The sequence below is a fragment of the Staurois parvus genome, unplaced genomic scaffold, assembly GCF_062004578.1.
Source record: "Staurois parvus isolate SC_StPar_1 unplaced genomic scaffold, SC_StPar_1.0 ptg000390l, whole genome shotgun sequence".
NCBI lineage: Eukaryota > Metazoa > Chordata > Amphibia > Anura > Ranidae > Staurois > Staurois parvus.
Window position 1 is genome coordinate 9,426,538 of NW_028318186.1, and position 25,235 is coordinate 9,451,772.

The window sequence follows — 25,235 nt, forward strand, 5'->3', positions numbered from 1 at the left end:
TCCTGTACTGTGTCCGCAGTCTCTGGTCATCCCTGTACTGTGTCCGCAGTCTCTGGTCATCCCTGTACTGTGTCCGCAGTCTCTGGTCATCCCTGTACTGTGTCTGCAGTCTCTGGTCATCCCTGTACTATGTCTGCAGTCTCTGGTCATCCCCTGTACTATGTCTGCAGTCTCTGGTCATCCCTGTACTGTGTCTGCAGTCTCTGGTCATCCCTGTACTGTGTCCGCAGTCTCTGGTCATCTCCTGTACTATGTCCGCAGTCTCTGGTCATCTCCTGTACTGTGTCCGCAGTCTCTGGTCATCCCTGTACCGTGTCCGCAGTCTCTGGTCATCCCTGTACTGTGTCCGCAGTCTCTGGTCATCCCTGTACTGTGTCTGCAGTCTCTGGTCATCCCTGTACTGTGTCTGCAGTCTCTGGTCATCCCTGTACTGTGTCCGCAGTCTCTGGTCATCCCTGTACTGTCCGCAGTCTCTGGTCATCCCTGTACTGTTAATTAGTTTGCACTACTGTACGAGTTGTTTTTTCTAAACCAAAAGCTCGATATGTACTGTCCGCAGTCTCTGGTCAACCCTGTGCTTTCCGCAGTCTCTGGTCATCTCCTGTACTGTCCGCAGTCTCTGGTCATCCCTGTACTGTCCGCAGTCTCTGGTCATCCCCTGTACTGTCCGCAGTCTCTGGTCATCTCCTGTACTGTGTCTGCAGTCTCTGGTCATCTCCTGTACTGTGTCTGCAGTCTCTGGTCATCTCCTGTACTGTGTCCGCAGTCTCTGGTCATCTCCTGTACTGTGTCTGCAGTCTCTGGTCATCCCTGTACTGTGTCCGCAGTCTCTGGTCATCCCTGTACTGTGTCCGCAGTCTCTGGTCATCCCTGTACTGTGTCTGCAGTCTCTGGTCATCCCTGTACTGTGTCTGCAGTCTCTGGTCATCCCTGTACTGTGTCCGCAGTCTCTGGTCATCTCCTGTACTATGTCCGCAGTCTCTGGTCATCTCCTGTACTGTGTCCGCAGTCTCTGGTCATCCCTGTACTGTTAATTAGTTTGCACTACTGTACGAGTTGTTTTTTCTAAACCAAAAGCTCGATATTCAGGTTTCATTGCAGTGTTGGCACTTTGAAAGAAATAAGTTGGTTTTGGGTTGCAGTTTGGGCACTCGAGCTCAAAAAGGTTCGCCATCACTGCTCTATACGTATTTCCTTCCATGCTGGGGATTGTTTTATTTCTGCCACCAGAGGGCTCCCTTATTCCTCCTTCCACACTTTTAGCCTCAATGGATGGTTAGAGATGGTTTAGGTGGTATTTCCTCCTCCCAGTAAACCATGTAAAACAGAACCACAAATAGTGCCTTATCCTGTAGGATAAGGCACTACAGGATAAGGCACTATTTGTGGTTCTGTTTTACATGGTTTACTGGGAGGAGGAAATACCACCTAAACCATCTCTAACCATCCATTGAGGCTAAAAGTGTGGAAGGAGAAATAAGGGAGCCCTCTGGTGGCAGAAATAAAACAATCCCCAGCATGGAAGGAAATACGTATAGAGTGTGAAGATTTTTCCACCTTGTCCTGACAGGACAAAAAGTGTTTTTAGCCACTTAGTCTGGCTAATCAAGGAGGTGAGCGCACATCTATCTACAGAGCACGGGAAGTGTGGCACAAAATAACACCTCACTTGTCACTGAAAAAATTATAAAAGCACAAAGAGGACTGTTTATAAATTATTTAAAGTATTGGATTAGTATTATATTTAAAATAGCACTATATGTGGCACTGGTTTGAAGTAAATTTTATTTATATTCATTTTTACTTTTTCACGGTATCATTTATATTATCACTTATGAGTTTATATGTATATTGTGGAGCACAGCACGTATATATATATTTGTAAAAATATATATAATTCTTTTATATAGTGTTAGACAGTATTATTCTTACTGTATGGTTATGCGCTGTTATCATTCTGTTTACGTATGCTCAACTACATGATCACTATAACTGTTCAGTAAACGTAATTGTTTTAAAAGAACCACTGTCTGTGTCTGTGTGGCATCGTGTACCCTCTGAATCTGTGGGCCCAGCCCTCGGTCTTCTTTCACCAGCACCCATGGAGATCTAACCAGAGTCCCTTTAAAGAAGAGTCCAGCCAAAAAAACAAAAAACACTTATAAATATGTAGTGTATAGTAATATCTGATTAGGCATCTCTCCTTATTTATAGATGTAGCCCCTTACTATTCTATTTATTACCATTTATTATGTTATAATAAGACATCTTCAGTTATTTAATATAATATTTTAATTGTATTAATCATGTATTGCACCAATTTATTCTTAGAGAAGCAAATACCAAACTTTTTTCTTTCATATTCTCATGCATGGAAATTTTTACAAGAATCAATTTATTTTACAGTGGTCACCCAACCAGTACTCTATGCTTATTTTATTTTTGTTCTACTCTTATCTCATCTTTTTAGTTATCTATAACAGTGGCCTCCACACTGTGGCCCGTGGGCCAAATGCGTTCCTTTGCTAGCCTTTATCAGGCACTTGGGGCTCTATTCTTCCTACTGACACCTTCTACTAACCAAAGGTGCTCTATAATTTCTATACTCCCACTGACCACAAAGCCTAAGGCATTGTTTATTCCCACAAAATCCAGAATTTATACCCCCCACTGGCCAGAATCCAGCCCTCCTAAAGACTGAAGGACAGTTAACTGGCCCTTCATTCAAAAAGTATGGAGACCTCTGCTCTATAACATAAATAAGGAATTCTCATTGATTTGTTATTCTGAAGCCATCTTCTGTAATGCTGCAACTACCCTGTCTAATTTATTTTTCTGATATGGTACCCCAGGGGTTTAAAGCCCATATCTGGAAAAAAAAAGTCTTCCCATGCAGTGGGGCTATGCCCACAGTGTATGGGTTAGCTGCTTGTTTTTGTCTAGGGGGGAGGAGAAAGGAGATATAATTACCTAATCCTCTAAGCCTCCCAGCACAAGACTGGTCCGGCACTCCCCGCACTCCAGCAGTCTTGAGTTGTGGACTGTCCCTGATGTTTACAAGCCAAGAGCAGGCTCCATACACCAGGAACAGACCACAGCTGGACCATGGGGGACCGCCGTTTTCCAGTGGAAGGAAGACTTATGTGAGTATAAGCTTTTTCCTCACCCCTAGACAAAACAAGCAGTTGCCTGTGCAGTGTGGGCACAGCTCCACTGCATGTGAAAACATTTTTTTCCTTTTTTTTTTGCTTAGCATTGGGCTTTAAAGAAAAAATAGAGCTCAGGCTGCAGTGCTCACTTTCCTTTTCAGTGTTGTCCACCACAATAATCTCTGCCAGTTGCTAGATCATTAGTCCTGGGGGTTGAGTGTAGGGTGCCACGGTGTGCAGGATGCCAAGGACCCAATGTTGTCACAAGGCCCTGAACTCACAATGGAATGATGAGAGAGTCTGCTGGGTGTCAGTCAACCTGGAAGACTAAGGACATAAAGTAAGTGCAGGGTGTTATGGTTGCCACAGTGCCCAGCACTCACAGTGTAATGATGCAGCGCTGAAGTGCTGATGTCTCCATCATTAAAGTGGAGCTCCACCCAAAAGGGGAACTTTACGGCCTTGTCACCCATTTCCCATTAGGGATTGGCACCTTTGGGGAGTGGGTACCCGATTTTGACAGGTATCTACTCCCACTTCCACTGCGATCACATAGGCAATTTGAAGCGGATGTTGTCCCCCCCCCCCTCCCTCCCAGTAGTCTTCTGGGACACGTAACAGATCCCAAAAGACTACAGGACCATTCACAAGATGCAGCATTACTCGCAATTAGCATTACAAGCAATAAGCTGTCACAGCCGGGTGCCCACACTTAAGATGCGGCACCGGGGACATAGGACGGCGGGTAAACCCGGCTGCGGTGAGTACACCACTGGATCAAGGGACAGGTTAGTGTCTGCTTTTTAAAAGTCAGCAGCTACAGCATAAGCTTGAAGAGGAAGAGAATCCTGCAATGTCATGACTGAACTGGAGACATCTGGAAAAAATTGTTTAGAAAATAAAAAGGTAACATTTTTGTGGGGGGAAGGGGGAATAAGTGCAATTGAGAAAGGGGGAGGAGGGTTGAACCAAGAGTTGGTCTATGGTTTTCATGGTTTCTGTTACTGTACATTTTTCACCTTGTCACACAATGGTTGTACTATGCAGGGTCATTTCTGATCATTTTAGCTCCCTAGGCTAGGCATCTTATATGCCCCCCCCCTTCACCCATACCCAAAGCTACTATCACACATACAGTCAGGTCCATAAATATTGGGACATCGACACAATTCTAACATTTTTGGCTCTATACACCACCACATTACCACATTGGATATGAAATGAAATGAACAAGATGTGCTTTCACTGCAGACTGTCAGCTTTATTTGAGGGTATTTACATCCAAATCAGGTGAACGGTGTAGGAATTACAACAGTTTGCATATGTGCCTCCCACTTGTTAAGGGACCAAAAGTAATGGGACAGAATAATAATCATAAATCAAACTTTCACTTTTTAATACTTGGTTGCAAATCCTTTGCAGTCAATTACAGCCTGAAGTCTGGAATGCATAGACATCACCAGACACTGGGTTTCATCCCTGATGATGCTCTGCCAGGCCTCTACTGCAACTGTCTTCAGGTCCTGCTTGTTCTTGAGGCATTTTCCCTTCAGGTTTGTCTTCAGCAAGGGAAATGCATGCTCAATCGGATTCAGGTCAGGTGATTGACTTGGCCATTGCATAACATTCCACTTCTTTCCCTTAAAAAACTCTTTGGTTGCTTTTGCAGTATGCTTTGGGTCATTGTCCATCTGCACTGTGAAGCGGCGTCCAATGAGTTCTGAAGCATTTGGCTGAATATGAGCAGATAATATTGCCCGAAACACTTCAGAATTCATCCTGCTGCTTTTGTCAGCAGTCACATCATCAATAAATACAAGAGAACCAGTTCCATTGGCAGCCATACATGCCCACGCCATGACACTACCACCACTATGCTTCACTGATGAGGTGGTATGCTTAGGATTATGAGCAGTTCCTTTCCTTCTCCATACTCTTCTCTTCCCATCACTCTGGTACACGTTGATCTTGGTCTCATCTGTCCATAGGATGTTGTTCCAGAACTGTGAAGGCTTTTTTAGATGTCGTTTGGCAAACTCTAATCTGGCCTTCCTGTTTTTGAGGCTCACCAAAGGTTTACATCTTGTGGTGAACCCTCTGTATTCACTCTGGTGAAGTCGTCTCTTGATTGTTGACTTTGACACACATACACCTACCTCCTGAAGAGTGTTCTTGATCTGGCCAACTGTTGTGAAGGGTGTTTTCTTCACCAGGGAAAGAATTCTTCGGTCATCCACCACAGTTGTTTTCCGTGGTCTTCCGGGTCTTTTGGTGTTGCTGAGCTCACCGGTGCGTTCCTTCTTTTTCGGAATGTTCCAAACAGTTGTTTTGGCAACGCCTAATGTTTTTGCTATCTCTCTGATGGGTTTGTTTTGTTTTTTTCAGCCTAATGATGGCTTGCTTCACTGATAGTGACAGCTCTTTGGATCTCATCTTGAGAGTTGACAGCAACAGATTCCAAATGCAAATAGCACACTTGAAATGAACTCTGGACCTTTTATCTGCTCATTGTAATTGGGATAATGAGGGAATAACACACACCTGGCCATGGAACAGCTGAGAAGCCAATTGTCCCATTACTTTTGGTCCCTTAACAAGTGGGAGGCACATATGCAAACTGTTGTAATTGTTACACCGTTCACCTGATTTGAATGTAAATACCCTCAAATTAAAGCTGACAGTCTGCAGTTAAAGCACATCTTGTTCGTTTCATTTCAAATCCATTGTGGTGGTGTATGGAGCCAAAAATGTTAGAATTGTGTCGATGTCCCAATATTTATGGACCTGACTGTAATTACACCATAAATGCCATTAATATCTTCTAGTGCAGTAGTGCGTATAAAGAGTCACCCTCTCTCCCTTGCACACCTTCTAAGAAACCAATCACAGCTGTTATTTTTATGACTACATGATGCTTAGTACCCTGAAAGCCACAGAAATGGTGTCTGAATTCCATTTCTTTTTATTTAATTATTACATTTATTCATTAAAAAAAAAAAAATCTACCCTTAGAGTTATCAGTGAATCCCCTCTTATGCTACACGTGGTTGGTGTGGCATAAAATTATTACACATTGCTTAGTAAACAGCCATGCATTTCTCTTCCTCCCCTTTTGGAACAACTCAGACCTCCCTTCCTATTCTTAAGCAGTGGCACCTTGAAGGTCTTCACTATATCAAATTCTTAGTGGATGTCAACAATAAGCAACCACTTTCTTTAAATGTAGCCCTAGAGAAACTTACGTTTTTATCTAAAAATCCATTTTATATTTTTACAAACGAAATCATACATTGCCTCCATTCTTAGAAAACTTTCTCAGAAGCATTGGGGAAATTCTTTGAATACATTTCTAGGACATTTTAACCCAGGTAAAAAAGCAATTTCCATTCTATACAATTTTTTCAGATAGTCGCTGGACAATTCCTCTTTCCCAGCTGGTCTTAACAAATGGACCAAAAAATTCCCCCAGCTTTGATGCAACCCCCAGATTGATGCTCTTCTAAATATACTGCATTAGGCGTGGGGCACGATCGAGCCCACGGTGTACAAAGAAATGGTGCTTTGACTTTTCCATCACTCTTATATATCTCTGCATTATTCCTATCCTATGGGCCTAACCTCCTCTTCTTGCTTCTTCAAATGTGGACAATTAGATGCAGACCTTTTCCAGGATTTTGGGCCGTGCCCCGGGATTATTATTATTATTATACAGTATTTATATAGTGCCAACAGTTTGCTCAGTGCTTTACAATATAATCAAATGTTTCTGGAACTCTGTGGTACATTATGCTACTACATACTTAGTAAACTACTTACCTCTAATGTGCTCTTTGTGGCCTAATCAATTTCCCAGGCATTAAAATCTCAAGGGGCTGCAAGCCACTCCTTACTATAGTATACCTTGTGGCACGAAAACTATTTTAAATGGATCTACCTGGAACCCCCCACTATCTTTCTATTCATAGCTAAATTTTCCTACATTTTTCACATTGAATGGGTGGAGGCTTCCTTGCATAGGGAATTATTGGTTCAGAATTTCTTCAACATTTGGGAATCCTTCATTCAAACCTTGCCCATAGAAACTCAACACTCAGTGGTATCTACTCAGACTCTTAACTAATGATCCTCCAATTGACATTCCACACCCCCTCTTCCACTGAATTGCACTTTATAACTTACAAATTGAGGCCTCCCCTTCTTCACTTTACTCGCTACCTACCAGCCACCATCCATTCAAATATTTACACAATTAGACCCAGCATTGTTAGATCTCTCTCAGCTTATTACATTCTGTACATGTTAATGGAATTCTCACAATATAAAAATGTAAAAAAAATCTATTAATAAAGGGATTCTGTTGCTTCTGAGGTAATGAACGTGTCCCCCTGCACCAATAATCTTCATTCTCTTGAAGAACATCCTCTGCCTGAAAGATCATGTGCATCTGACACTTCCAGCAGGTTTCAGATTGGCTGCCCTTTCTGGAGGTTCTGGTTCTTCTTCCAATGCCCAAAGTCATACATTACAGGACACATTTTCAATACAAGGAAAGAAACACATCAGACACACCCAGAAGTAGCACTTTAAAAAAGCAAAGATGACAGTTGCCTAATCTGGCCAAGTAAACTGCTCATGTTCTGGAACCTGCTGGAAGACCATTTCACCATAATCTCCATGGTTTCATTAGACTTTCAGGGAAAAAAACTCTACATTTTGCTCATCCATATAAAAAATATCTAAAAACACAAAAAATATACAACTCACAGCATCAGTTCAGATGATTTGTGTAATAAAACCTTTAATGGAAGGATTAAAACAATTTTAGCACTAATTTAGCAAGTAAACCACGGAAATGAAAAGACTTCAAGCATTAGGCTTTTGTCGAATATTGTGAGTTAACTTGACTTGAGTCTTCTTTACTTTACAAGCTTCCAACTTTATTGCCTGATCATAGAAGCGGCATCCCGTTGCAATGTACAAGGCTGCTCTCCAGACCTCAACCCATGCAAGGAATTGCTGCACGTGGACACACTGATAAAATGTCATGTATGGGTGGAAATAATAGTGGACCCTTTGCAAAGATTAACCCTCACTTTCTGTGTGGACAGAAAGTGATGAGAAGTCTCTCATGTAAGGACAAAGACTACAACAAAAAACGTTTTTAGTAAAATAGGGAAGGATTAGAAACTCTTCTGGTTATGTCTTTCTGTATCAGTGATAAGCGCTGCTCTTATTTTTTTGTCCTTTTGTTGCAGGGACAGGAGGGGGAGGTATCAACTGAGAAAGCACATACAATAAGCATTTACTCCTTAAAAATTTACTCAAAACAAAAAAAAAAAAAAGGTAGGAGTTGGTCTTGGAAATTGTTGTTGCTCACTCCACTCTGGTGCTCATTTCAGCCCGTGGCACTCTACGCAGCTGCCTATTCCTAGAAATGGCCCTATTTTAGAGTATACATATTTAAAGGCACTCACTGTAAATATTAAAGTGATTTGATGTTTAAATATGATTGTTTTGAATGCAAAGTTTAGAAGAAAAAAAGAATACCAATAAATGAAGCAAATTCTTCGGTTGGGTCTGGGCATCACACCAGTCATTACATAAAGTGCAGCTTATCCAACATAGAATCACCTGCATCAGCATCCAATCATTACAATACTCTGTAAAGGGATTCGAAAACTTCATTGCAGGCTTTACTGCAGTTTACACTAATAAGAGAGTTCCCGCTGGTTGGCAGTTCGGCTAAACCTCCACAGTACACCGCCGGCGTTCCTGATTATTCTATTGTATCACCATTTTTGTAATATTACGCTGAATAGAGCAAAGGGTTCTTCGACATTTTTGTTTGCATTTGATTGATAGTCGTGTTTGGTTGACCTCTGTGGTGCTGAAATGCTTCTGGATGAAAGATGAAATAATTGAAGAAATTGTGCTGATGTGCTTCCAGTAATAAGAGCATTGCGCTACTATCAAGATCAGCTTCATATATTGGTGACTTCCTCCAGGGTTGAAGCTGCATTGTCCACAGCCTGAATGGCGATGGTTAGATGGTGATGGACAAGATTCCAGTCTTCTTTCAGATCGCTATTCGCTGCTGTCTGATAGGCATCTGCAAGACCTGGGAAAGTGGCCACGCTGGAGGTTCGGGAGGCCCAGAGAACATGGCTACACCAGACACAAAAGAGAAGAGTGTGAACATATGGAGTACCCAGATATTTTACTGCTTCTACCATGGTGAATGGAGTGAGGAGACATAAATGAAAATTAAAATGGACCCAGCGCCATGCTGGCCTCACTGAAACAACAGCCCTAAGTTGACCTGTACTGAAAAAGTGAAGATTTGCTATCTTTTAGGAAATATTTAAAAAATGCTAATTTATGCCTAAGAAGTACCATGAAAAATCAACCATTTGTCATCCTTGAAAATAGAAGTGCACTTCCTGACATGTGACAGTACCTATGCAATCCTGTGTTGTATCCTCATATACCTGCCAGTCCCCCATTGTATTATCACTGTCTGTATTGGTTTTAACTTGGTTCAATAAAGTGGATTGTTTGGAGTGCAGCCGATCGAACTTCCTTTGTTCTCATCTATGCTGCACATGAGCTGGGCTAGTACTTATAGGAGGAGTTGTGCTTGGAAATTGGGAGTCTCTCCACCTTGAGCAGTGGTAAACATAATTTGTATCCTCATAGCTGTATATCTGCAAAGTGAGATCATTGAAGGCTCTACTGCTTCTCACTGCTAGTCTTACAAAATTTTAAGTGAGAACTGGTGAAATCACTACTGCTGGAGGGCAACCTGTACCTGAGGACCTGTAGTTCAAGGATCTCCCTGTGGGGGATCTGTGTTTCCTGCACTGCTCTGACTGCTTCTTAGTCATTGTGCCACCAGTCACCAGATTACCAGTTATCATCTGAAAGTACAGAACATCAAAAGACAATAATGGGGAAAAGAACAACTGCAGGGAGACCAAAGGTCATACTGGTGACTAGTCCTTTGTCACAGATGTTAACAAAAACCCGACAGAGCTTTTAAACCTACCCCATGCTATGCACAGCGCTGAGCAAACCCTTTGGCGCTATATAAATACTGTATAATAATAATAATAATGCACAACAACATTTTGGCAGTGATAGTAATTAGTATTGTGAAATGCTGCAGTCAGTTCTGTTTTCTGTTCATCTTAGAATGGATATATAAAGCAAACCTTGCACTGATAACAGTGTCTGCTTATTTACTAAAGGCCTACATCAAAAACCGCTGCACAAAATGGGGCCTGGGAACCATCCTTCCAACAACATCTTGGGGAATGCTGAGTACCCTAAATCTTGTGAAATGCCTGTACTGCACAGGGTATAAGTGTCTTTTTGTGACATTTTGGCAACTTGGCATGTATAAGGATCTTGCTGGAATCAAATGTAGTAATCATGTAATGGTGGGATTATATTGTGTTATGTTCCTTGGGAAGAAGAGGTTTAGTTATACCTGAACAGAGGAAATATTTCCAATGGTGACCTCTCTTTCAGGAAATACCAGTTCTCTGGTTGTCATGCTGATCTCATGGCTTCAATACTTTCTGAATGACTGACCTAGAACAGGTTTGAATATTGAGAGTTCTTTTCTGGTCTTTATACTTGTTCTGGTTCAGTGACCAACCTCCTTTTCAGGAGGCGAGGTCAGCAATTAACAGCCTCTGGATTTCTACAGGTGTCTTTTTATGCATGACATTTGTGTGCTTTCTTGGCTCATATCTAGTCATTATAAGCAGCTGGGGTTGATTTACTAAAACCTGGAGAGTGCAAAATCTGGTGCAGCTGTGCGTGGCAGCCAATCAGCTTCTAACTTTACCTTGTTCAATTAGGCTTTGGCAATAAAACCTGGAAGCTGATTGGTTTTTATGCAGAGCTGAACCAGATTTTACATTTAGTTAATCAACCCCATCATCTAATGAAGAATTAAAGCCAGAGACAGACAGACAACTATCATTTTTAGAAGGGGCACCTATAATGAATGTTAGCCAGAAAAGTGTCATCTGTGTGCCCCTCTGATACTGATTTCACTTGACTTCAGGGCTAAGTCCTAGCTTCCAATCTCCTTCCAATAAGAATGTCTTCAATAATCACTGAGGAATTCTCATTGGACAGTGGGATAACGATGACTGGGGTATAATTTGCGTATCGTAACTGCTGCTTTAGATCTGGATATTCACTTTACAATTAGATTGCACAATCTCCATCAGATCTACCAATACCATTTAATATATGAGTACCTATCGTAAAGTGGTTCTAAAGTCTAAACATTTTCCACCTTAATGCATTCTCTGCATTAAAGTAAAAAAACACCCCATTACCTGTCCTGTACCCCCCCCCCCCACTTACCTGGCTTTATGTCACTGCCCCAATGGTGTTTCTGGCTCCAGCACAGATCCTCCCACTTCCTGGTGGCTGCAGAGCCATAGGCTCCTCCTGTTGTCAGTACCCACCTGCAAGGAGGGAGTGGGGGCGAGGCTTACCAGTACTGTGTGTATCTATGGACGCACATAGCCTGGTTCAGGAGCGCACACACACGGGTGTCTCCTTAGCACCCTTGGCACAGAAGGCACCCAAAGAAGAGAGGAGCAGACAGCGACAGCAGGGACTGCCAAAGAGGAGGTAAGTGACCTTTCTGTGTAATATTTTAGCACAGTGCAGGTAAATAAAACCTATTTTGTATTTAAAAAAAAAAAAGACTATAGTAACATTTTAAGGCCCCATACACTCTGGGATGCATTGGGCTCCTGTGTTCATCTGTCACACTGCCAGAGGATGACAGCTGCTGCGGCTGGACAGGGCTGGGTAGTGCACTCAGATGTACTTCTGTTTAGGGCAGTATGTGCCCATTGAAGAATGCCCGAAATGAAGACTTTTGTCCTCTCATAGAGTATGACAGGCTTCCGGCAGATAGACACCAGAGCCCCCTGTACTGTGGGCTAAACACCCAATTTGCATGGGGGCCTAACAGTCCAATCAATTTGTATCTAATCATATCCAATCATATGCATAACATTTTGTAGTTTTATGAAGGACAGGTTTGTTTTAAGCACGGTTCATTAAGACAAAAAAACAAAACAAACAAAAACACATACCTGAAATACAACTTGTCTGGAAAAGCCAGATGATTAATAAAAGCTCGTTCCAGGAACATAAGCTGGTCATTAATCTTTCGAATGTTAAAAGGCCTGAAAATAACAGCAGACATTTTGTTAAATCCAAGAGCTCGCAAATTCATTAATACTTATGAGGCGTGTGCATTCTTTCATGCAGGCTCTTTCACACATACCGAAAAGAGTCGTAATATTTAAATAGGTTTAAGAAACTGATTCAGGTCCACCCATGCCCCAACTACTATCCTGAAAGTGATCTTTCTCTGCTGCAGTTTCACTTGCACTTACAGCTCTTTGCCCCACCTCCTGCCTGTAGCTAAATAGTGAAAGCAGAAGCAGTATACTGATGAGTTAATTTCTGTGTCACTCTGCTCTCTTCTCCAGTCTCCATGTACCTCATCTGCACATGAACTGATTGCCTCATTGTGCTGCTTTTCCCTTGCCCAGACTGAGCTCTGCTGTGCAGACACTGCAAGAGGCTAATATGTCAAATTCAGGTACTTACACTACTTGCATTAAAAATGATTCATTCATGAGTACATCATTACATTACTGATCTGCATTACTGTACATTTATATGTGCTCAGAGTTCAACTTTCAAAAAAGGAAATGATGTCTAAATGCTTCAGCCTTGTGTAGGTCTACAATCTTGTCCCTGACATCCTTGGACAGCTCTTTGGTCTTTGCCATGGTGGAGAGTTTGGAATCTGATTGTTTGATTGCTCCTGTGGACAGGTGTCTTTTATACAGGTAACAAAATGAGATTAGCAGCACTCCCTTTAAGAGACTGCTTCTAATCTCAGCTTGTTACCTGTATGAAAGACACCTGGTAGCCAGAAATCCTGCTGAATGATAGGGGATCAAATACTTATTTCCCTCATGAACATGCAAATCAGTGCATCATGTGTTAGACATGCATTTCTTTTTTTGTTTACAAACGATTTTATTGAATATAAGTAGACAGTAAAACAAAAGCACATTTTCAAATAATATTTACAGCAAAAACAAGGCACTTTTGTAAAGTACAATTCAGAAAAGTATATTATAGTAAGAAAGAGAAGAAACAGAAGAAAAGTAGATTGCAAGTACATGAAATACGTTAATGATAAGATAAGTTGAATGATACATCTGTCAACAGTATTTGTCAGTCATTTTTCACTGGAAACGTTGTTAATCATGCAATAAATGTCTATAATCCCTCCATGACTCCCATTTTTTTATCAAATAAGTGCATCTTATCCAGCAGAGTATAATGAATGTGTTCCATGAGCATTACAGTATCAATTCTGTGTAGGATGGAGGCCAAAGGTACAACATTGGACCTCCAGTGTAAGGCAATAGACCATAAAGTGGCAATACATATACAGTGGGGATCGAAAGTTTGGGCACCCCAGCTAAAAATTTGTATTAATGTGCATAAAGAAACCAAGGAAAGATGGAAAAATCTCCAAAAGGCATCAAATTACAGATTAGACATTCTTATAATATGTCAACAAAAGTTAGATTTTATTTCCATCATTTACACTTTCAAAATAACAGAAAACAAAAAAATGGTGTCTGCAAAAGTTTGGGCACCCTGTAGAGTTAATATCTTGTACTGCCCCCTTTGGCAAGTATCACAGCTTGTAAACGCTTTTTGTAGCCAGCCAAGAGTCTTTCAATTCTTGTTTGAGGTATCTTTGCCCATTCTTCCTTACAAAAGTCTTCCAGTTCTTTGAGATTTCTGGGCTGTCTGTCACGCACTGCTCTTTTAAGGTCTATCCATAGATTTTCAATTATGTTGAGGTCAGGATGTCTCTTGATGTAATCCCCCGTGGATTTTGAGGTGTGTTTAGGATCATTATCCATTTGTAGAAGCCATCCTCTCTTTAACTTCAGCTTTTTCACAGATGGCATCAAGTTACCATCCAAAATTTGATGAAATTTTATTGAATCCATTTTTCCTTCTACTCGTGAGATGTTCCCTGTGCCACTGGCTGCAACACAACCCCAAAGCATGATTGATCCAACCCCATGCTTAACAGTTGGACAGAGGTTATTTTCATTAAATTCTGTGACCCTTCTTCTCCAAACATACCTTTGCTCATTCCGGCCAAAAAGTTCAATTTTAACCTCATCGGTCCACAGAACTTGTTTCCAAAATGCATCAGGCTTGTCTATATGTTCATTTGCAAAGTTCAAACGATGATTTTTGTGGTGAGGACGTAGAAAAGGTTTTCTTCTGATGACTCTTCTATGAAGACCATATTTGTACAAGTATCTCTTTATAGTGGAATAGTGTACCACAACTCCAGTGTCTGCCAGATCTTTCTGGAGGGATTGTGCAGTCAAACGTGGGTTTTGAATTGTTTTTCTCACAATCCTGCGAGCTGTTCTGTCTGATATTTTTCTTGGTCTTCCAGATCTTGCTTTAACTTCCACTGTTCCTGATGACTGCCATTTCTTAATTACATTCCAAAAAGAGGATATTGACATCTGAAAACGCTTTGCTATCTTCTTATAGCCTTCTCCAGCTTTGTGAGCGTCAACTATTTTCAGTTTCAGTTTTCTAGACAACTGCTTAGAAGAACCCATGGTGCTGATTGTTGGGGCAAGGTCAGATGAGTCTGGGCATTTAAAACCTTTGAGATTGACATCACCTGGTCTTCCCAGACGATGATTGAGAACAATCCATGACACTGGCAGGTCTCAGCTTTGCCAAGGGGGCAGTGCATGCTATAAATTCTGCAGGGTGCCCAAACTTTTGCAGACACCATTTTTTTGTTTTCTGTTATTTTGAAAGTGTAAATGATGGAAATAAAATCTAACTTTTGTTGACATATTATAAGAATGTCTAATCTGTAATTTGATGCCTTTTGGAGATTTTTCCATCTTTCCTTGGCTTCTTTATGCACACTAATACAAATGTTTAGCTGGGGTGCCCAAACTTTCGATCCCCACTGTAGAGACATGCATTTCTTTTGAATGTTTTGTTGCTATTCTGTCTCTCGGTGTTACAATTCGATTTTTAGACTGATCATTTCTTTGTGAGTGGGCAAACATTCAAAATCAGCAGGGGATCAAATACTTATTTCCTTCACTGTAAAATATGAATGCTAGTAGGAGTTTGTTCAGATAATGCAGATAATGTACATTTTACTAACATTTTTGGGTAAAATGGATGTTTAATTTGTCCCTTTGAAATTTTGAAACACTGAGGACTACACTAAGACCCATTTCTTGTGAATATTACACCATAACCACATTTGCCTAGATATTCATCATGTACTTACGTCTTATCTGAATTCTTCATATTCCTAATCTTTTCTTCCAAATCATCAGCTGCCTTTTTGTATCTGTTAATAGCTGTCCTCAATGGTTCTACAACACAAAGATATCTGTATAAACAGTTGCTAAGAAAAAATTGTATCCTTCTGGATCATATTAGGATGTACAAGTTTGTTTCAGTAGTAATTGAAAATCTTCCAGTATTTGTAATCCACTGATACCAATGATGGGGCAGTGTTCTTTTCACTGATATCAGTGATAAGGCACCATTCCTTCCACTGACACCAAAGATGGAGCACTAATCTTCCACTGATACCAATGATGGGGCACTATTCCTTCCACTAGCACCAAAGATGTAGCACTAATCTTCCACTTATACCAACGATGGGGCACAATTCCTTCCACTGACACCAAAGATGGAGCCCTAATCTTCCACTGATACCAATGATGGGACACTATTCCTTCCACTGACACCAAAGATGGAGCCCTAATCTTCCACTGATGCCAGCAATGGGGCACTATTCCTTCCACTGACACCAAAGATGGAGCCCTAATCTTCCACTGATACCAACGATGGGGCACTATTCCTTCCACTGACACCAAAGATGGAGCCCTAATCTTCCACTGATACCAACGATGGGGCACTATTCCTTCCACTGACACCAAAGATGGAGTCCTAATCTTCCACTGATACCAACGATGGGGCACTATTCCTTCCACTGACACCAAAGATGGAGCCCTAATCTTCCACTGATACCAACGATGGGCCACTATTCCTTCCACTAACACCAAAGATGGAACCCTAATCTTCCACTGATACCAATGATGGGACACTATTCCTTCCACTGGCATCAAAGATGGAGCCCTAATCTTCCACTGATACCAATGATGGGGCACTGTTCCTTCCACTGACACCAATAATGGAGCCCTAATCTTCCACTGATACGAACGATGGGGCACTATTCCTTCCACTTACAGCTATTATGGGGCACTATTCCTTCACTGATACCAATGATGGGGCCCTATTCTTCCCAATGACACCAGTGATTGTTGACCAGGGCATTTTAAACTCCCATTGGTCAGTCTGACCCCCATTAAGTCTGAACCAAAGTAAACTGGCCCTTTGGAAAGTTTGGAGACCCCTGACACAGACTATCCAAATAGTTTTAGCACTTTGTTACGCACAACTTCCAAAGTCTTTTTTCTTGAGGACCTTACCATCACTTCTCTGCAACTGGAAGCTGCCAACCAAAAAATATCTATCCATTCACTACCATAGCCACATTGCGATCTTTGGTGCACTCCAAACCTTGGAAATTTACTTTTTCTCCTGAGGCTTCATATTTGAAATAAGTACCACAGCTGCACTGGCCACCCGACAAACTGTTACCAATAAATAGGAATACCAATCTAAACCAAGGGTCCAACATAGTTACATAGTTAGTCTGGCTGAAAAAAGACAAACGTCCATCCAGTTCAACCATTAAAAAAAAAAAAAAATCCTATACCCACAGTTGATTCAGAGGAAGGCAAACTTCATCACTCCACCACTTTGTTTTTCTATGTAGTTTTTACTGTTCTTTGTGATCCTTGTTGCTGTTCTAGCGACCATTGTCCAATCTGAGATTTTTACCCTCACTTCTTAGCCACCAGGACAGGATGTAAGGGGAATGCTCTCCAGCAGAAATAAAGGCAACAATAAAAACTTGCCAGTGGTTCTAACCTTCCATTTTTTACTCCACCCAAAGAAATAAATAACAGTTTTGGCTACCTATAGGATGGAGCTGTGCCTTGTATATTTTGGTGTTGACAAATTTCCCACTACAAATCCTGGAAAGCAGGTTCCACACATCTATTAATATTTATGTCATCTCATATTTTTTGAGACTACTTCATTTAAAGGATTTGAACAGGCATTATCCAAATATTCACCATAGTTCTATTCCCATGACCCAACATTATTTTCTTTTTTTACCTAGTTCCTGCAGTGAACAACTGCTGTTATTGCTTCATGTGAAGTCGGCACCAGACTTGCAAACATTCTTGAAGGGAACACAGCATGTGGGCAGGCTCCTGGGAAGTCAAGGTTGATGGGAAAGAAATCAGTCTATGCACATACAGTTGCAAGAAAAAGTATGTGAACCCCTTGGGATTACATGGAGTTTTGCATGAATTGGGCATAAAATGTGCTCTGAACGTCATCTAAGTCACAACAATAGAAGAACACAGTCTGCTGAACATAATACTACACAAACATTAGATGTTGCCATGGTTTAATTGCACATAACATGTAAACATTCACAGTGCAGGGAGGAAAAAGTATGTGAACCTTTGGACTTAATAACTGGTTGACCCTCCTTTGGCAGCAATAACCTCAACCAAACGTTTACTGTAGTTGCAGATCAGACCTGCACAACGATCTGGAGTAATTTTGGACCACTCCTCTTCACAAAACTGTTTCAGTGTAGCAATATTCTTGGGATGTCTGGTGTGAATCGCTCTCTTAAGGTCATGCCACAGCATTTCAATCGGGTTGAGGTCAGGACTCTGACTGGGCCACTCCAGAAGGCGTATTCTGTGCTGTTATAGCCATTGTTTTGTTGAATTACTTGTATGCTTTGGGTCATTGTCCTGTTGCATCACCCATCCTCTGCGGAGCTTCAGTTGGTGGACAGATGGTCGTACGTTTTCCTGCAAAATGTCTTGATAAACTCTGGAATTCATTTTCCCATCAATGACAACAATCCGTCCAGGCCCTGAGGCAGCAAAGCAGCCCCAAACCATGATGCTCCCTCCGCCATGTTTTACAGTGGGGATGAGGTTTTGATGTTGGTGTGCTGTGCCTTTTTTTCTCCACACATAGTGTTGTGTGTTCTTCCCAAACAACTCAATCTTGGTTTCATCTGTCCACAGTATATTTTGCCAGTAGTGCTGTGGAACATCCAGGTGCTCTTTTGCAAACTTCAAACGTGCTGCAATATTCTTTTTGGACAGCAATGGCTTCCTCCGTGGTGTCCTCCCATGTACTCCATTCTTGTTTAATGTTTTCCTTATTGTAGATGTGTCAACAAAAATGTTAGCATGTGCCAGAGATTTCTGTAGGTCTTTAGCTGACACTCTGGGATTCTTCTTTACCTCATGCAGCATTCTGCGCTGTGCTCTTGCAGTCATTTTTACAGGACGACCGCGCCTAGGGAGAGTAGCAACAGTGGTAAACTTTCTCCATTTGTAGACAGTCTGTCTTACCGTGGACACATGAACATCAAGGCTTTTAGAGATACTTTTGTAACCCTTTCCAGCTTCATGCAAGTTAACAATTCTTGATCGTAGGTCTTCTGAGAGCTCTTTTCTGCGAGGCATGGTTCACATCAGACAGTGCTTCTTGAAATCAGTAAACCCAAAACAGGTGTGTGTTTTTTAAGGGCAGGACAGCTGTCAGCAACACATCCAATATCATCACAGTGATTGGAGTCAAGGTTGGCTCACTCCTGGCTCCAATTAGCTCTGGGAGAAGTCATTAAGCTAGGGCCTCACATACTTCTTCCTCCCTGCACTGTGAATGTTTACATGTTATGTGCAACATCTAATGTTTGTGTAGTATTATGTTCAGCAGACTGTGTTCTTCTATTGTTGTGACTTAGATGACGTTCAGAGAACATTTTATGCCCAATTCATGCAAAACTCCACGTAATCCAAAGGGGTTCACATACTTTTTCTTGCAACTGTAGAGGCAAAAATGGTCAGAGAAAGATGGAAGTCTGCAGTTCAGCTGACAACACTGCTTTGGATTTTAGTGTAGCAGAGGCAGTGTTGTCACTGCTCACTACAGGAAGTTAGGAGCTCTGCCAAAAAAATTGCATTTGAAAAAACACTGTGCAAATACCATGTGGCATAAACTGCATCACCCACTATTTCATTCTCTAGGGTCTCTGCTTAAAAAAAAATGTAATGTTTCGGGGGTTTAAGTAATTTTTTGGCAAAAAAATTCTGATGTTATGTGAGAAGTGTCGGAATTGGCCTGGTCCTAAAGTGATTAATGCAGGGAATGCATTAAAGTGTTACAAAACCCCGGACCCTGCATTCACTATAACTGGTCTTCCACAGTACACACAAAATGGAAATGCAATTATTTTAGTAAATATAAACTGCTAAATACCTTTTCTTATCAGCAGTTATCCTTCTGCTCTAGGAGGATGCAGAACCCCTGACCTCTGTCTGGACAGTGCTGATTGGCCCTGTGCTGATCACATGCACTCTTCCAAGAAAAAAAAATATCTCTAACAATACACACCAAACTGAGCATGTGCATGAGGCTGCGGGTTCAGTCTGTCTTATCAGGTGGACATTTGAAGAAGAAGAGGAGGGGCAGAGAAGACAGGATCAAATGGCCATTTTACACAAAGCAGAGAATTAACCACTTAGGTTCCACAGTGAGTATAACAAGCATGCTTTAATGCATACACAGACTGATTTTACTGTTGTGGGTTTAGTAACTCTAAGGTAAAAATATCCAGGCTTTAGAACCACTTTATAGCACAGTTTAGAGGTGTTTAGCATTTCCGGCTCTGGTACGTTGCCCACCTACCCAGTGAGATATTGTACTTTTTGAGGTTTGCCTGAAAGTTCTCTGCTTGGCTATAGTAATCCTCCAGGGTTTCCACGTAGTCTCTTACTCCTAGCGGCAGGATGAGGCTGTCTGAGAGTCTCAGTAGAACATTCCCAGCTGTGCGTGCCACTGTCTGATGGCTGACAAAACCTACAAAAACAGTGAGGAGCACAAATTGGATGAACTTCACATTACTGCAGCATTATGTGACCTACATCAAAATACTCATACTATTTATAAAGCATTCATTACACGAATGTCAGAAACATTCATGCAAACTGAACAGAACTTCACCTCATTTATTTCAGTAGATTCATTCCTTTATCGTCAGCTCCATCCAGTGGCCAAAATGTGGTATAGTTTTTTGAAATACCTCAAAGAGAAAATATACTGCATTTTGGCCACTAGATGGAGCTGATGATACAGGAATGACTCTATTAGAAAAATTAAAGGAAAATTTCCTTCAGCTTGCATGAATGCATTTGGCATAAGACAACCCTCACCTGATGTTTGTTTCTTTGGAGGATGACCTGATTTATGGCTTGAGAGCAGCATATTATATGTTTCTGCTTCAAAAAAACAAACCTGACAGGGTTTTCAACATATCCCCACTCAAAACTGAATAACGGAAAATTGAATGACAGATACCTACCATAATTTTCCTTTCCTGACAAGCTCCATGTCAGTACAGCTTGGAGCAGGGCCCATACCCAGATGTGCTGGCATGGAGCCATCAAGAAAAACAGGTTGTCTTTCAAACTTTCACCTCTTCAGCCACCGTTATAATCTCTTCAGAATTTAGTTTTTTTGTACCTGTACTATTGAAATTATGGCTTTTTAACACTTACCTAATGGCAGGACATCAGGGACCAGTAAGAGTTATTTATCAAAGCCTCTGAAACAACTGTCTACTTTGTGCTGTCCTACTCATTCCAGTTAGGCTCGGTTCAAAACGCTGTGTCCCCAAAGTCTTGCGCAGGGGCGGACTGACAACTCATGGGGCCCCTAGGCAATAGGCGATCATGGGGCCCCTGTGTCCTTGCCCAAACTCAAAAAAGCCTATGAAAAAAGTAGCAGAGGCATCTCATGGGGCCCCCTACTGACCCCGGGCCCTCGGGCACTGCCCGAGTTTCCAAATGATCAGTCCACCCCTGGTCGTGCAACTTCCAGTGTGACTTTGTATTGCGATTTGATGCAACTTTCATGCGATTTTGGCCAATCATAACAATACAGAGTGTGACACATATTATTGAACTCACAAAACCCTCCGAAGTTGCAGCCAAAGTGGCAAAGACAAAAAAAATTACTTCCTTGCAACTTTTTGTGATTTTAACATTGCAGTCTATGGCACTCATGCCACAAGGAAGAAGCAGAAAAGTAGTGCAGGAACTTTTTTTTCTGTCATTGTGACTTGAGTCGCAGCATTTAAAATGGTACCCATGGAAATTAATGTGTTTTGACTTATCAGGTGACTTTCTGTGTTGCACATCACAGCAGGTTTGCACGGGAAGTCGCAGCAGTGTGAACCAGGGCTAATATTCACACTTTCATGTTCCAATTGTCAGATCCAGTTGGGCCTCTTTACAGCAGCACAAGCAGTTTACATTTCAAAGACATTGATAAATGAGGCTCAGTAGATTTTCAAAGCATCTGGCTGAACTAGCAGGTATATACAGAATGGGGTACTGTACTCAGATTTTTGGAGGTATTATATGAATGACACCATTATAATATACACCAAACTGTCTGGTTTACCTGGATCAATATATTTAGCAGTATAATCAAATGTGTCAAAGCCTGTATGGTAGGCAGGGTATATTCGAGCTGACGTCACTCTCTGGGGGGTTAAAAACAAAAAACAAAATGAGGGTCTGAAATAATAAATGAACCTTATACAATTGGCACTAAAATGAACTTGTATGGATTCAAATACAGAAACTGACATTGGTGACCATCTTAAAGCTGAAGTCTAGCCGTCCCTTCAGTCTTTCACAGTTGTACCGGCTCCTCTTCTGTACTGATATTGCTTACTCTGATTTCACTGCACACTGTGAGCTTCATAAAATGTACATGAGAAGCTGCAACAAGTCACATACATCCTACCTCATTTCCTGGCTGGAGAACATCCAGCCTCATCCCCTTTCATCCCCGACCTGACTGTCCCTGGCCCACCCCTTTCATTCACTGGATTTCAGTTCTATCAATCATGGAGATCCAGCATCACACGTGGATGCTATATATGGTGATCTGCATAAAAATACAGTCTCTCTAAGACAACCTTTCTGAACCTTGAAATAATTTTCAGGTCTCTGGGAAACCCTACTAAAACCAAATAATTGGAGGTTAATGAGAGGAATGCTCCTTACATAGGTGCCCTTGGGAAGAATGTCCCTGACAGTGGTTGTCAATGGGAAGAATGCTGCTTACATAGGTGGCCAGTGGAAAGAATGTCCCTGACAGTGGTGGTCAGTGGGAAGAATGTGTTCAAATGAATGCTGAAACTCCTGCGCTGGACGATGAGCTCCACAATGTCAGTAACCCCACATGGAGTACTTTTTGGGAATGCAAGCCTTGCTGCCCTCAACGGACCAGGGAAATCCAAAGAAGCTGTGTGCAAAGAAACAAACAGAGGGCGCATGGGCCTAGCGCATTACCTTCTAAAATTGAGATTTATTGAATAAAAAGTAGTATACTCACAAAGGAATAAAATCAAAGGCACATCACAAAAAACACAGCATGGTCCAATCTCCCTAGACAGTGGCTGTTGGGGGACTGTAGGCCTCCAAATTACTGATGCGTTTCGAGGCAGAACCTCTTCCTCAAAGCCAGCTAAAAAGGCGTCAGCCATTTGGAGGCCTACAGTCCCCCAATAGCCACCATCTAGGGAGATTGGACCATGCTGTCTTTTTTGTGATGTGCCTTTGATTATATTCCTTTGTGAGTATACTACTTTTTATTCAATAAATCTCAATTTTAGAAGGTAATGAGCTAGGCCCATGCGCCCTCTGTTTGTTTCTTTGCACACAGCTTCTTTGGATTTCCCTGGTCCGTCGAGGGCAGCAAGGCTTGCATTCCCAAAAAGTACTCCATGTGGGGTTACTGACATTGTGGAGCTCATCGTCCAGCGCAGGAGTTTCAGCATTCATTTGCTCATGCTTTTTATATTAGTGGGAAGAAAGTCCCTGACAGTGGTGGTCAGAATGCCACTCTTACAGACAACCAAAAAAGATCATTAGTGTCATGCTACTGGCTCTACCACGTGGTGTTGGCTCTAGAATTGACACCATCAAATAAAGGTCAATCAGCCACAGCTCAACAAGCTCCTCTCAACCCTAGAGGAACTTTAGTGCCGAGAATAGCTGTCTGGGCACTCCCACTTCTCCGCTGACATCCACCTGTAGGGTAGGTGTCTCTTGTAGTTCCTCTGGTAGACAACTAGAGCCACTATAGCTTGAGCATATGATTTGGCTTAGAAGTTGTTTAAGTTAGGTGCCAACCCTGGGTAAGGATATATTAACCCCTTCATGATGGAGTGTAAAAAAACCTTAACGTCCAGATGCAATTTTGCAACTTTGACATGTGTAAACCTGTATGATTGTTCAGGACAAACTGGGCTTTCATTTGGTGGTAAATGGTAATGGATATCTCCTGATTTTTTTATTAGCAAAGGAAAACGGTTTCAAAGGGGGTCCATTCTTCATCAGAGCTCATGAAGCCAATGGAAAAGGGACCCCCTTCGAAACGCATCAGCCTCACTTTGAGAGTCTACCCTCGTGATGTTACTCGCACTGGTTCTACTCTCCCAAGTTCCTTTGAAGACCTTTAATGCTTGTTATACTTCTTTATAAATATTATTCTTTATTCGATAAAATCACAGTTTTACTGAGGTAATGCGCAAGGCTGGTGCACTCTCTTTTTGTTTCACTTTACAGTATCGGTCGGGCTTCCCCAGCCTTGTTCTAGAGCTGCACAACCTTCCATGGATTAGTGGTCACAATTTCTCAAACTATCTCAAGGTTCCCTTCCATCCTTCCACCCCTATTCTGAGTCCTAGAGCGCAGGAGGTGTTGTTTCTGTTTCCACTGGGGTTCTTGATCAGTACCCGAGTCATCAGATCACTGTTGATCAGGGGGGCAGCTCTGACATGGAGAAGTAAAGCCCTGCCTCTACCAAGATGTCTGTCCCACACAGTGCATAGTGCACAGTACAAAAGCATGGTAAGTCAGCAAAGGGGAAAAGATCAGCTGCAAGCAGACATCAGGTAATAATAGCGACCAGGGACGGACTGACCATTTGGAAACTCGGGCACTGCCCGAGGGCCCGGGGTCAGTAGGGGGCCCCATGAGATGCCCCTGGTACCTTTTTCATAGGCTTTTTTGAGTTTGGGCAAGGACACAGGGGCCCTGTGATCCCCTATTGCCCGGAGGCCCCATGAGTTGTCAGTCAGCCCCTGATAGCGACTATTCCTTAGCCCTGATTGCCTTTTTGGACACAGATTCCACAGTATAAGTCATCTTTTAAAGCTTTGCCTTTGGTGACATATACTGATTTTACATTTAAAAGTGTAATGATTTTATTCTGTCATCTAAAACAGCAACATGAGAATTCTGCAAACGTTTTAGGAAGGGAACTTACCCTGTCATATGTGTATGCCAAGTCCATGCATGTAATTCCCAGGTAGTGTAAAAAGGGAGCATAATCACTTCCAATTCCCAGAGTTCCAATTCTACAAGTACAAAAAGCACAGGTAAGACGATGCAGTGCAGTCACCAATAGGAAGTTCTAGCTATAGATAAGGTCCTACAGGGCAGATATAGCACCCCTGGATCCTACAGCAAGTTGATGCTCAAAATAAAGCACATACTGAGGGATGAGGCCGTACTGCGGGCTGGTGCGATTTGAATGACTCTTCCAGTTATCATACACAGTAAGAGAATTTGATGGAGTTTTCACCTGTGTAAACAAAATATGAGAAAGTTACGTTTCACACTACGGTGCTGCGGTTTGGCCGCAACATGGGTTTACCCCTACTTTTCATAAAGATAACCTGCGATTTCCCATGGACTT

The 25,235-nt window shown here is 41.8% G+C and overlaps 1 protein-coding gene across 1 annotated transcript in view; it reads right to left on the reverse strand.

The window, feature by feature from the left end:
- Window positions 1–7,921: 7,921 nt before the first annotated feature.
- LOC149455668 (aminopeptidase NAALADL1-like) overlaps window positions 7,922–25,235 on the reverse strand; it is an 83,515-nt gene continuing 66,201 nt past the window's right edge. The window contains exons 13-19 of the mRNA XM_089686068.1: window positions 25,033–25,121; window positions 24,804–24,894; window positions 21,924–22,005; window positions 20,148–20,318; window positions 15,568–15,655; window positions 12,278–12,370; window positions 7,922–9,314 (exon numbers count right to left, since the gene is read on the reverse strand). Of these exons, the coding sequence (XP_089542194.1) occupies window positions 9,131–9,314; window positions 12,278–12,370; window positions 15,568–15,655; window positions 20,148–20,318; window positions 21,924–22,005; window positions 24,804–24,894; window positions 25,033–25,121 (798 nt within the window). The 3' untranslated portion in view covers window positions 7,922–9,130. The remainder of the gene's footprint in view (window positions 9,315–12,277; window positions 12,371–15,567; window positions 15,656–20,147; window positions 20,319–21,923; window positions 22,006–24,803; window positions 24,895–25,032; window positions 25,122–25,235) is intronic.